This window comes from Plutella xylostella, chromosome 8 (genome assembly GCF_932276165.1).
Source record: "Plutella xylostella chromosome 8, ilPluXylo3.1, whole genome shotgun sequence".
Classification (NCBI taxonomy): domain Eukaryota; kingdom Metazoa; phylum Arthropoda; class Insecta; order Lepidoptera; family Plutellidae; genus Plutella; species Plutella xylostella.
This window is the reverse complement of record NC_063988.1, coordinates 4,394,275-4,407,299: the sequence shown is the minus strand read 5'-3', so window position 1 is coordinate 4,407,299 and position 13,025 is coordinate 4,394,275. Positions and strand designations below refer to the sequence as shown.

General features: G+C 39.0%; 1 protein-coding gene across 2 annotated transcripts in view; it reads right to left on the bottom strand.

Moving 5' to 3' along the window:
- The window catches only part of LOC105389442 (G protein-coupled receptor kinase 1), a 51,072-nt gene that overhangs the window by 23,560 nt on the left and 14,487 nt on the right, over positions 1 to 13,025 (bottom strand). For both annotated transcript variants that reach the window (XM_048622590.1, XM_048622591.1), the window contains exons 5-8: positions 5,266 to 5,340; positions 4,954 to 5,015; positions 4,495 to 4,603; positions 3,737 to 3,871 (exon numbers count right to left, since the gene is read on the bottom strand). In XM_048622590.1, coding sequence (XP_048478547.1) covers positions 3,737 to 3,871; positions 4,495 to 4,603; positions 4,954 to 5,015; positions 5,266 to 5,340 — 381 coding nt within the window. The remainder of the gene's footprint in view (positions 1 to 3,736; positions 3,872 to 4,494; positions 4,604 to 4,953; positions 5,016 to 5,265; positions 5,341 to 13,025) is intronic.

Sequence of the window (13,025 nt, the reverse complement as noted above, 5' to 3'; positions counted from 1 at the left end):
ATTCGGAGTTGGCCTACTTTTAAGCCGCAGTGCCAAGATGAGCCTGTTGAGTTGGAAGCCAGTTTCGGAACGCATAATCACGGCACGTTTCGACTCCCGCGCTCGTAAAATTAGCATCGTCCAATGCTACGCTCCAACTAACTCTGCTAAAGACGATGCTAAGACGGCGTTCTATGAGCAGCTTGAGCACACCCTCAGAAGCATCCCCAGGCAGGACATCGTCATCTTGATGGGAGACTTCAACGCAAAACTGGGTAACGACAATTCCAACCGCGAACATTTTATGGGCTCCGAAGGAGCTGCCGGAAATATGAACGAGAACGGAGAACTTTTTGGCGAGCTCTGTTCATCACAGAATTTGGTTGTGGGTGGCACTCTTTTTAAACATAAGGAGTGTCATAAGGTCACATGGATATCCCCTGATGGTGTTACCCGCAACCAAATAGACCATGTTGCGATCAGTCGTTCCTGGAGATCCTCGTTGCTGGATGTGAGGAACCGACGCGGTGCTGACGTGGATAGCGACCACCACCTTGTAGTAGCAGAAGTGCGCCTCAAGTTGTGTACCCCAAGCCGTAAACCTGAGCAGACGTCTAGAAGCTTCGAAGTACGAAAACTCCGCGACCCGGAATGGCGGGAGAAATTCCGCATATCCCTTCGGAATCAGTACGAACTTCTAGAAGAACTCGAGGACGAGGAAATGGACGGATCTTGGACGCGCATAAGGAACGCCTACACAAACGCAGGGGAAGAGGTGCTCGGCTACTCCAAGCCTCAAAGAGAGAACTGGATGTCGCAAGAACTGTGGCAGGCAATTGAAGATCGGCACCAAGTCAAGGGCCAACTACTGTCTGCAGTGGAGCCGGACGCATCTTGCCTAAGAAGCCGATACGCCAACCTCCGCTCACAAATTAAGAGGACCGCACGTCGAGACCGCCGAAGAGCCGCAGACGAGTTGGCGGACCGTGCCAACGTAGCCGCTCGCCACAAAGACATGCGTGCGCTATACGACGTGACGCGACGCCTCAGCGGAAGACGCACACGACCTGCGAGGAAGCCACTCAGAGCCAGCGATGGCAGTCTATTGTGCACCCAGAGCGAGCAGCTGCTGCGATGGACAGAGCACTTTTCTAGTCTCCTAGAGCAAGCCCAGGGCACAGACCTACAAGAGCCCACCAGCATGGACAACGACACCATTCTTCTGGATATACCAACAGCGCCACCCTCTTTCCAAGAAGTAGTTGCGGCTGTGAAGTCACTGAAGCCGGGGAAGGCGCCAGGTATCGACAATATCCATGTAGATATGCTGAGGGCTGATGCTCCAATGTCTGCTACTTTACTGTTCCCCCTTTTGACCCGTATTTGGGAAGCCGGACAAGTACCCGCTGAGTGGAAACAAGGACTCCTGGTGAAAGTTCCAAAAAAGGGGGACCCATCGCGATGCGACAACTGGCGCGGCATCACGCTACTGCCCGCTGCCGCCAAAGTCTTAGCTAAGATCCTGCTAAACCGCATCGCGCCGAAAGTAGCAGTGACCCTCAGAGATGAGCAGGCTGGCTTTCGCCCTGGACGCTCCTGCACTGACCACACCAACACCCTACGGGTCCTTATTGAGCAATGTGTCGAATGGCAGTCGGAGCTATTTCTGGCCTTTGTAGACTTCGAAAAAGCCTTCGACACCGTGAAGTGGACCGCGTTGTGGTCAAGTCTACAACGCAGAGGCATACCAGCCTGCATCATCCAAGTGATACGCTCGCTATACGAGGGCAGTACATGTAGGGTCGTACACGAAAAAGAGCTTGGGGCCCCAATACGCATTTCAGCTGGCGTCAAGCAGGGATGTCTCCTGTCACCGCTCCTATTTGTTATTCTCCTTGACGATGTGATGAGGAACGTGGTTGCTATCCCGAGAGGTATAAGCTGGGCTTCAGGTGTCCTAGAGGACCTAGACTACGCGGACGACATCGTGCTGATTTCGCCAACTCTCGACCTATTACAAGAGAAACTCGCACACCTGCAGGATCGAACAGATAACGACCAATTAATCGTTAACTTAAAATCGAATAAAACATGCATGTTTCGTTTAATTTCATATCGGATATCGGATTTCGTGTAATTTTCATGCCATCCGATCCGCTTTTATGCTATTTCTCTGAATCGCCAATGACGTGTTACATACTGAACAATGTGATATGAGCCAGATACCTATGGCCATGTGGAACGAACCACAACTATGACCAAATAGCTTTTCCCGCGAGCTTCGCTTCGTCTTAAAAAGTTTTCCCGTGGGAATTCCGGGATAAAAAGTAGCCTATGTTCTTTCTCAGGGTCTAGACCATATGAATACCAAATTTCATTCAGATCCATTCTGTAGTTTTGGCGTGAAAGAGTAACAGACAGATAGACACAGTTATTTTCGCATTTATAATATTAGTTAGGATGTGTGAATACATCACACACCTCTGCCCCGTTCCGTGCCTGAATGGCTGTAAAGGGGCTCAGGCCGTTACATTCACTGAAACACACTCCACTCTAATTAACCGGGTTTTAGTGAAATTCGTAATGAGCCAGCATGTAGCACATAACATGAGTGAACTTCACCATTATTCAGTACCTATGCAGAGTCATTTTATGATTAGAAGTCAAAGTGTATTTTTTTTAGATAAGAATATCTCTCATACTCTGAATAGATAGATAGATAGATAATTCTTTATTGCACATAAACACAGAAATTACAATAGAATATGCACAACATAGACGTCTGAATGTGGTCAATGTTTGTATGTTTAAACTACATTTCATCAAACTATTTCCCAAAACTCATCAGCACGTAATTTATGTATGCCTTCTAAAAGACGCTATGCACGGATTAAGTACATACTACGTTGCAAACTCCACTCGGCTTGACAGTACATCATGTAGATATCTTCTGAATGTAATATTTGCAGAAATAGAAATAGGTACGATGCGGTCGACGCTCGGCACTGCGCTCTGGCTTAGAATATCATGTGTATTTGCAGGTGTAGTAGGTATAATAAGAGATTTTACAAGCGTCTATATTTATCGGCCAAAGATAAACAATCAATGGCCCGCACCGAAGTTACGCAACGGTTTTATGTATTTTTTTACGTTCGTGCTAACATTTACTTAGTGGTTTTCAAAGAAAATATTTGTTTTTTTACGTGTGCTCACTAAGATATGTATTTAACTAAGTGATTATGAGAAACTGAGCATACTGAAATAAAGCTGTAAATGTTACATAGATCCTGTATGGAACCTATTTGATTCTTCGGAGCCTTCATAATTTTACGTAAACCCCACAACAAATCTTATATTATGGCTCTTATCCTAGATTGCTTTAGGCTATAAGACCGCGTATTTGTACTGCTTTATTTAAAAGTTGTTATTTTATAATATTTTCTTTCATGGTGTAAAATGTTGAATATCTTCACATCACAACCCATCACATCCCTTGAATGAAGAGTTTAGTAGTTTACCTAGTCCACCACGCAGTTTCAGTGCGGGTTGGACAACCCCAACACAAGCAAGCTTGTTCTGAGAGAGTTGTCGGGTAAGTGGCCAACCCGATAAATAGTATATATTGGAGTGAATGAGGATATGACAGAGGATATGGTAAAATGGCGTGACCAGACGCACAAAGCCGACCCTAAATAAGGAAAAGGCTAGGAAGAAGAAGAAGAAGAATATTGTAGACTATTCTAGAACCTATACTCACCCCAGTGCTGACGAGCGACAGCATTATCCTCTCGTTGAGCGCCAGCGTCTCGCCCTGCTTCATCTTGATCCGCTTCTTGTCCAGGCATTTCATCGCGTACATCTTGCCCGTGTCCGCTTTCCGACACCCGTACACCTGTTGTTTAACACATTTATTAGTATGCAAACAGGTTAGGATGACATTTTTGAATGCCTATCTATTATGATTTAATGAATAGTCATTTTCTTACCCTGATTTACACAAAGGAACATTAAGATAATGTCGGTATTAAATCTATGTGTGTCTATTTCTGTCCGTATACTGTCTGAGCAAGGCAGCTATACATTTAAGATCGAAATTAGTTTAAAGTTACTTTCTGCAACTCAGCGTTAATCTGTAATGTTTTAGTTCTATTTTCAATTGGCGAAACTGTATATTTTTTCCAGACCCGCTATCGCTCTCACGTGATTGTCATTAATATTTCCTAGAAGCGATAGTTTCCCTTTTATCCGGAGCCAGTATGTTTTGAAAGTCATAAATCCTTGCCGGTTTTATGGAACAAAATGCGCTAGCGACTTCAATTCAGAAACCACGCACAGGCGATTAGCATTGCGCGACCGAATTTCGATAAAACCAATTTATTCCACTCTAGCTTACTGTATTAGAGTGCATTTTCGTTCACACTCGCCGGGTTAGATATTTGTAAGTTTGTAGAACTGTTTTGGCATAGAAAGCCGCTGAAAGCATGTTTATGGTAAACAAAGTTAAATTTAGCTTACCTCACCAAAACCACCCCGACCGATGATGCGATGGACGCTGAAATCGTTCATTGTTAACTGAATGTTGAGCTCCAAGTTTTTCCATTGGCAAAACCGCGTGTATTTGTCGCTGAAATGGAATTTTTGATGTTAGTGTCAATAAAAATTGAGTTATTGTAGTTAGGCCCACTCGGTTATGTTTTTAACTTTTTTAGCCGGCAGGCTTATAATCGACATTGCGCTTTACAGGTTGGAAGCCAGTTTTTGACTGTATCTTTTATTTCTTCATATCTGACAAATATATTTCTATGGCGGTTTACATCTGTTTCCTACAAAAACACGCCATGAGGATGATATCCGCAATACGATTTTAGGTATTTCACTCACTTTATAAGATATACAATTCCTTGAACAGAACAAACACAGAACGTAAATAGCCATTTAATAAGATTCGACATGAAAGTAATACATTCAATTCACCTTTCTAAGAACAGTCTGAATGGCTCCCCTCGTAGGTGTTGAAATATCTCTTCAATGTACGGCTGAAAAAGAACACGCGTGTTAACATTCAACCGCAGATCATAGCACTAATAACATTCATGTCGATTCTGAAGACAAACATTATAATTTTAATGCTGTAAAAAACTTAAATGCTTAAAATTTAACTCTGTAAGGTTTTTCGTAAACCTCCATTTTCCACTGGCAAAATATATGGTTTTACATCGCTAAAATGAAATTTTGTGCCTTCAGAATCGACATCATTGATACGTTCGTCATCGTAAAAGTACATACCTCAAAAAGATTCGGAGGCACTTCGTGTTTCATTAAATATTTTTGTACGTGCGCTACGCACTCCTTTGAATAATCCTGCAACAAACAACGTCTATGTTTTATTCAATACATCAGCTACGCTCGTCGAATATATTTATTATTATACCCATGTACGTATGTATTTATATAACACATAGGAGTCATTTCCAAGGCCCCCTCGGGAAATAGAATATCGATCAGGAATCTTGCATTTAAATGTCAAACGTACTGAAAGATATTTTTAACATCTATAGATTATATTATTATACCTATTTGGAAATATTTTAAAAAACCTTGTGGAATATCTGATCTGATAGTGGACGTAGCAGGCTAGCACAAGGTAAATAAAGCAATAAAGGATAATTTCACAACATTTTAGTTACACAAAGATTCATTGAGATAATTTAGAACAGGCTAAAGTGGATAAATTGTATAAATACGACTTAAGGTGGTAGATCTTACAAGGACACGGATAACAAACATGCCCTATTTACGGCAAATCGTTGTTAACTAGGTCACACCAGATATCAATCCCGAACTTGTAAAATAACCACGATCGATTCGTGAAAACTGTTCAAAATATTTTCCTTTCATACAATATTTATTCAGTAACGTGCACCGTGATGGATTGACTAAAACGCTTTCCACAAAGAATATTAGCGTATCTTACACAATTTTACCCCCTTATTGGGGGTCCATGGGAATATGGATCCTACAACATTTTGAATTTTAACCAATTGAGTTAAGTGTAAAGGGCATACCACTATATACTATTTTATTACTCGATTAGAACGAGCCCAGCGTGCTCTCTTAAAAGTTATGTATTTTAAGAAGAAGCGTTTCCCGACTACTGATCTTTACAAAATTGATAATCTACTCTCAGTTAGAAAATTGTATATCCTCTTAATTACGCTAAACCAGCACAAAAAATTACAATATGATAGCGCTATTTATAGTAAAAGAGTCAATTTCAGAGTGACCACGATTCCACAGACTAAATCTAAATTTGCAAGCATACAATATAGCTATCGATCAGCTTTCCTTTATAATATGATAAATAAAAACATTGGCATTTACAATAAAAACTTCTATGACTGTAAAAAACATATTATAAAATGGTTGAATCAACTGAATTATGATGAAACCGAGGCAATTTTGTAATGCTCATAATAATCATACACATATAAAGTAATAAGTAGTAATGCCGTTACTTTACCCAGATATTAAACCATGCTCATATTGATAATGGTAGTTAATTACCCACTCTTAAGTACTTACCAACTAAAATGTTACACTCTCTCAAACACACACACATACGCACACACACACACACAAACACACACACACACACACACACACACACACACACACACACACACACACACACACACACACACAAACACACACACACACACACACACACATATTTATGTACATACATACTTATATATATATATATATATATATACACAAACACGAAACTATATAGACTTGCACACTTTGTACACACTAAAAATTTTCCTTTAGTTATTTTTGTTATTAATGTACCAATCATTAAATAACCTGCATGCCTTTTAGAATTTAGTTTTTAGTATTTAATTTGTTAGTAAATTCATAGCAAAATTGTTAATGTGATAAAACTAGAACCTGTATATGCGTACAAAATAAGTATCTATAGGAAGAGCGGAGTCTCCTGGCACAGGTGTTTGTAATACTTAAAAGGAGGCTTCAGCAACTAGCATTTAAGCATATTTTTGGTTAACGTAAATAAACAATTTTGAATTTTGAATTTGAATTGAACTATATACCAAGACGGTTTATCCGGTAAAATATCAAATGGCTCTCAGCAACTGAGCAAATAATAAGAAAACACGGAATGTATCTTTTAGTCGACAAGAATAGGGGATTGAACCGAAAATCACATAGCAACTCAATTTATACCGCTTCCAGCCAGCCAATCTCACACGTTGCCGCATCGCAACTCAAAACTATCAACCTAAATTAAAATGTCACCAGCTCGATGGAAACGGAAACAAAACTATTACAGAGATTCTACACCTACTATAATAAGGATTGAAGCATAGCATAGCGAATTTGATTTTTATCTAAGAACTAAAAAATTAACCAAAACTACTAGTTACTTATGTATATAGCTTATTGTACTAAATGAATTATAATAATGCATTTAAGCCAGCCATCTATGTAACTACTACATTGAGAGTTAATTAGAAGCAGAGTTTTACTCTTTGCTTCTAATTACCTCTCAGCCGCTATCCTCGGGACTGCAGTCGCTGTAGATTTTCATTGAATATGCAGAGAACTGAAGTAATAAGTTCCGGGAATAACGCATTGGTCTTCTGTAAGCATTGAGGCGAATCGCAAAACACTCCTTTCATGTAGCTGGATGCGCCACGGATTCAACTGTATATCTACAGAGTTTGTGAGCAACAGAATATGAATATACACCCACGGGCAATAAAAAGGTTCCACTGAGAAAATCACCAAATTACTCCTAAACGGAAAAGGCTAACTTAATGACGCCTTCTGCAACATTGAAGTACATTTAATAAAGCATCAGGATGTTACCAACTAAAATCGGTGATAGTTTGTTATGATTTCAAATGAAATCTTTGAAAAAATTGGGGTCGTTTGGTGTCGGAATTTTGTGAGTGGATCTATTTCATTGCCCGTGAGTGTACGTACTACAAACAACTACCAGAGGTTTTTTTTTTCTTAAAACATTTCTCCACTGTTATTCCCGTCGGGTTCACGGCTCGGGACATTCAATTTGATTTAACAACAAGAACAGTTGGGCCGATCCCGACTATTTGCCGAGATGACTTTTATTACTGGTCTAGCTCTCGCTTCTGTTATTATGCGGACTTCTTTCTTTAGGTGTAGTTGTGCGAACGTGGGCAGGAACTTTAACAATCATAATGTAAAGTTCGTTTATTTGCAACTGGAACTTTTCGAGAATTCGTATACGAAAATAAAGAACAATAAGAAGTAAGATCGTTCCTATATCGAAAATATATACTTACAAAGAAATGGTTTTCTTATACCTACGCAGTTTCTCAAATACTACGCAACTGTAATACTAGTACTCTATAAATACTAAATTAAATTATTAAACTTGATATCGAATTACAGTGCGTTGTTGCAGAATTCTTTTTAAACCCGTCATCGGTCATACTAACTCTGTTATCTAATCTGCTTTGCTGGCGTCCTGCAATGTTTTACCAGCAAACACCGTATCTACGTCGCTTAGGTTTGACTACAATGATACAAATTGACTACATATTACACACACATAATATAGGTACTTTTTTTATTAGATTTTTTAAAATTATTATTCAGGCTGATTTAGAAAAATGGCCAAATGGTTATTGTTTAAAATACATATAGTGGGTAAAATACTGCAGTTGTAAATAAAATTCCTTACGATTTCATTTACAACCAATGACGTCAACTGCGACATTGAAGAAAATGTATGGCTAAGCAAAAAGGTTATTACAGACTTGGTGTCTCGATATGTTAGCGGCGCCTAAACTCCTAAACTACGCAGAGATTGTAACCGAATCATATGAAAGCGGATTGTGTGCCCAGCTGTTACAGAGAGGTTTAATAACAAGTAGAAGCCGTAGTTATCTGTCCCGCTGCAAACTTGCCTTGTTTAACTACTCGGGAACCGGCCAGCTAAGCCATGGCTAAGCGCAAGGTATAGAATAACGTTATGTAGTTTCGTTAACATTATCTAAAAATATAAATAAAGATACAAGATACAATTTAAAATAACATGGGTATAAACATAGATAGATAGATAGAATACACTTTATTTGTACACCAACAAAGAATAATAAGATAACAACAAATTGCAACTTAATTAGGGTACAAAAGGCGGTGTTTATTTTTTTTATTTTTATTTGGGAAAACAAACAGTCTTACATTGTATAGTAGGTATTGGAAGTATATATGTAAATTATGTTAGGTAAACATAAGACCCACAGCGTTATCCACAGATAGGTCTTATCACTAAAAGCGATCTCTGCCAGACAACCTTTGGATGGAGGGAATAAGAGATTAAGATTGGGTTACATGTCAAAAGGAAATTTAGATTCAATATAAGTACTACATACTAACTAAAGCTGTTACATAAGCTGTAGAATAGATAATTTTACTGAGAAAAGTGTAGTTAAGATAAAGCCACTAGGAATTCGGACCACAACAAAATAAGCCGAGACAAATTCTCCATTGGGTGACAATGTATTTGTATACCCATTACACTGTGCACAAAAGCATTTCCCTCCGGATAAAGTATTAATGAAAAGCACGATCACAGCACGAACAAAAGACGCGAGGGAAAAAATATAGTTTCGTTGAGTCGAAACGCGAAGTTAAGCAGAAACATGGGCTCCGTGAACAAAACGTAGAAACTAGAGCATGGTTGGCGCCTGAGGTACTCCAGCTTGGTAAAAAACTAACTAACCTCCGCAGTCATGCAATCGGTAAGTTTATTACAACGATATAGAGTCGTGGTTAGCGCAGCAACGTTTCGGAACTTGCTTTTTAGTAACCTAGAGTGACCCGTCTGGCGTGGGGCCGAACTGAGACTCTACCCAGTGGCAGGTAAAGTGGTTATTTATAAACCCGCTAGTAAGCCAGCGATAATTAGAATGAAGTTGAGGTAACTACGTACTCGGGGTGTAATAATTTTGCCACAAACTGGGGCGGTTGGGGGCGGCGCAAGGGATAGGATATAGGATTACTGCCCTAGGGATTACAATTAAGAAACAATCGCAACAATGATGCACTCGATTAGCATTCTACCATCACATATATGCATTTAAAAAGCTATAATTTTATATAATAACCAGCTATTTAAAAAACTATCTTCCACAAATATTTCTAAGAAACTTGCTGAAAATGTACAATTGATAGTACATCATATAAATCCAACATTATTTATCAAGTGAAATCGCTACACTCGATTGCTCTGCTCACACCTCTTTCACTATAGTAGTATAAAATATAGGTCGAGAAGTTACTAGCATAATTTCCACTGTTCTCTATGCAAGAAGGGGTATGCAAATGATGATTTGCTTACTGCGCATAATGAAAGCCGTCATTAACCGTGAAGAAATAGTTGTTCGTAAATGAACAAAATAATTGTTTCTATCCAGCGAATATAACGGACAGTAGGTATAAAGGCATCGCTATTGGATCGGGAACCATAAAATGACATAACTTAAATTATACTATATTCCTTGAGTAAGTACACTGTACCCCTTTTATATCTCTAGTCCATCCATCCAAAGGTTGTCTGGAAGAGATCGCTATAAGCGATAAGACCGCCTTTTGTACCCTAGTTAAGTGTCTATGTAAAATTGTTAATCATTTCTTGGTGTACAAATAAAGAGTACTCTATCTATCTATCTATCATGATATTCCCGAAATCCTTACGCTTATTTGATTCAAATTATTGCTAGGATTTTGAAATTATTTCATTAGGTACACAGAAATGAGACGAATCATAAAACTACAAATTTTAACCATAGCCTATGTACCATTTTTGCTACTATAACTTATTAATTGCGTCGGTATACAGAAATGAGATGAATGATAAAACTAATCATCGTTAACATGTTTCTACAATTGATTAAAAACGACTTAAATTAAATGCTATTTAAGTGCGTTTTAACGAGCTTCAGTGTTTTCCATTAACCGGGCGAAAATCTACAGCTTATCTGGACACCTTGTTGCGGGAAGATAGCCATTGTATTCTGGGGTGTAAGGTACATTGTGGCAGGTTCAACTGGTTGCAAGAAGATGAGAGAATAAGTACAACATAAGAGTGGCGGCCGACGGCGCTTACAAGTGTTGCCACTAACAAGAATTATTATGGCCTTGCTCTGTGCACAGCGTAGATGAAGCTGGTATACATACTCGTAAGCTAGTGTATGTATGTAAATAGAAGTAGGATTAACTTTTGTGATTAATAGAATTTTCGCGAAAATACCTACCTCACCATCGCCTAATCCGTGTTTTCGTAATATTCCTAGATTTTTTGCGAAAATTCGGGTTATCAAATCATTCTACGACATACATAGGTTACATGTACGGTAAATACGGTACGTTTTCTCCACTGTAGCACTCTGTGGATGTAACATCGTAGGATGCAGCTACGTATACAAGGACACCCTGTATATTTGCGTACGTAGCTCAGTAGTCGCGCGCCCGAACAGAAATCACGTCCGCCCCATTAACACTGAAGGATTTTGAATAAGTCGCCGCTCCAAACTGTTTCTAGACTTTGAGCTCTTGAATAATTGTATGGAAAATTTACGGCGCTTACGCTAGGGTTAACGCGGTGAATTGATGATGCATCGAAAATATGTATTTATGGCGGTATTCTTAAATATACCTACTTAATAAATGAGAAATCAATGTGAACTATATTTCGGTCATCAAAAATCGTAATATATTTTTCAGATTTGATAACTTTATAGAACAGTTCGTGTTTATTTCATATTTATTCGTTATTTACGTTTATTTCATATTTTATCCTCCGCATGATCCACATCCAGATTTACTGCGATACGCGACGGCTGATTAGCCGTTTCACAGTAAATATCGGCAATGATATATCTTTATTACGCTTAGAGACACTAAAGTATGACCCATTTATTTCTCTGGCGACTCCACAGCCTCGATAAGGGTCACCGATCACCAGCAATAATTGCTATAACAGCTACTGACTGCAGCGACGGCCAACTGAAAATACGGCTTTTAATTTATTCAAGTTATAGGTAGCATACGTATTAGAAAGTTTGTTTATGTTTACTGTTGGACTATGCATAAATCTGCAGCAGCATTACACCTCTGGTCAATTGGTTTAAAGTTTGGACAAACCCCGAAAGTATCGGGTTCACAATTGAAGATCTGCGCACTTGAATAATTTCTAATATCAATCAGTATTGTTATTGTCACAAGTCGGTAAACCTTTTACTCAGGCGAAAAAAAAACAACACACGAACGGAAGCAGCTGTTTTCCGGGCAACCACGTTAGATGAAATATTAGTATAATATGATAACATAACAGGGTGGGCGGTGAGTTCACCTGCCTCACAAATAACTGACGAGTCCTGCTTCAGCAGTTCTGGACTGAGGCCAAAATGTAGGCAAGCGCCGACGCTCGTTAAATCGATGTGAAAAACTTAACGGCAGACAAATGTTATTATGCACTGGCCCAATTGAATATTCATCATATCGACACAGGATAGTCTGCGTGCTTCAGTAAGTACGGTCAGCATCAAAAGTAGCTTATTATTATACACTTTTGTACTTTGTCAAACTCCTAAACCGTCTATTCAGTTAATCCTACTTAAAGGTTTGTTAGTTTGACAAGGTATAAAGTGTATAGCTATTTATTTAGCTGACCGTACGTAGGTACTGGCCCCGTGCTCCACTTCTTGATTGGATGTTACCCGATACCCCATTTTGTGGTCTATGCAAATGTAAATTATGTAATGAAATCAGTAACTGGTAAGCTCAGCGTTGGTACAGTTTAAATTGACTATTAGGTACATCTATTTATTCGATTGGGATCATCACTTACACCTTAACAGTAACTAAAACGGATTGCAATCGAAAAACTAGTACAATGTCCCCAAAACGTTACACCATTCGAGTCATTCATTCACATTCATGTATAACAGTTTAATGAAAGACGCCCTAGTAAATTA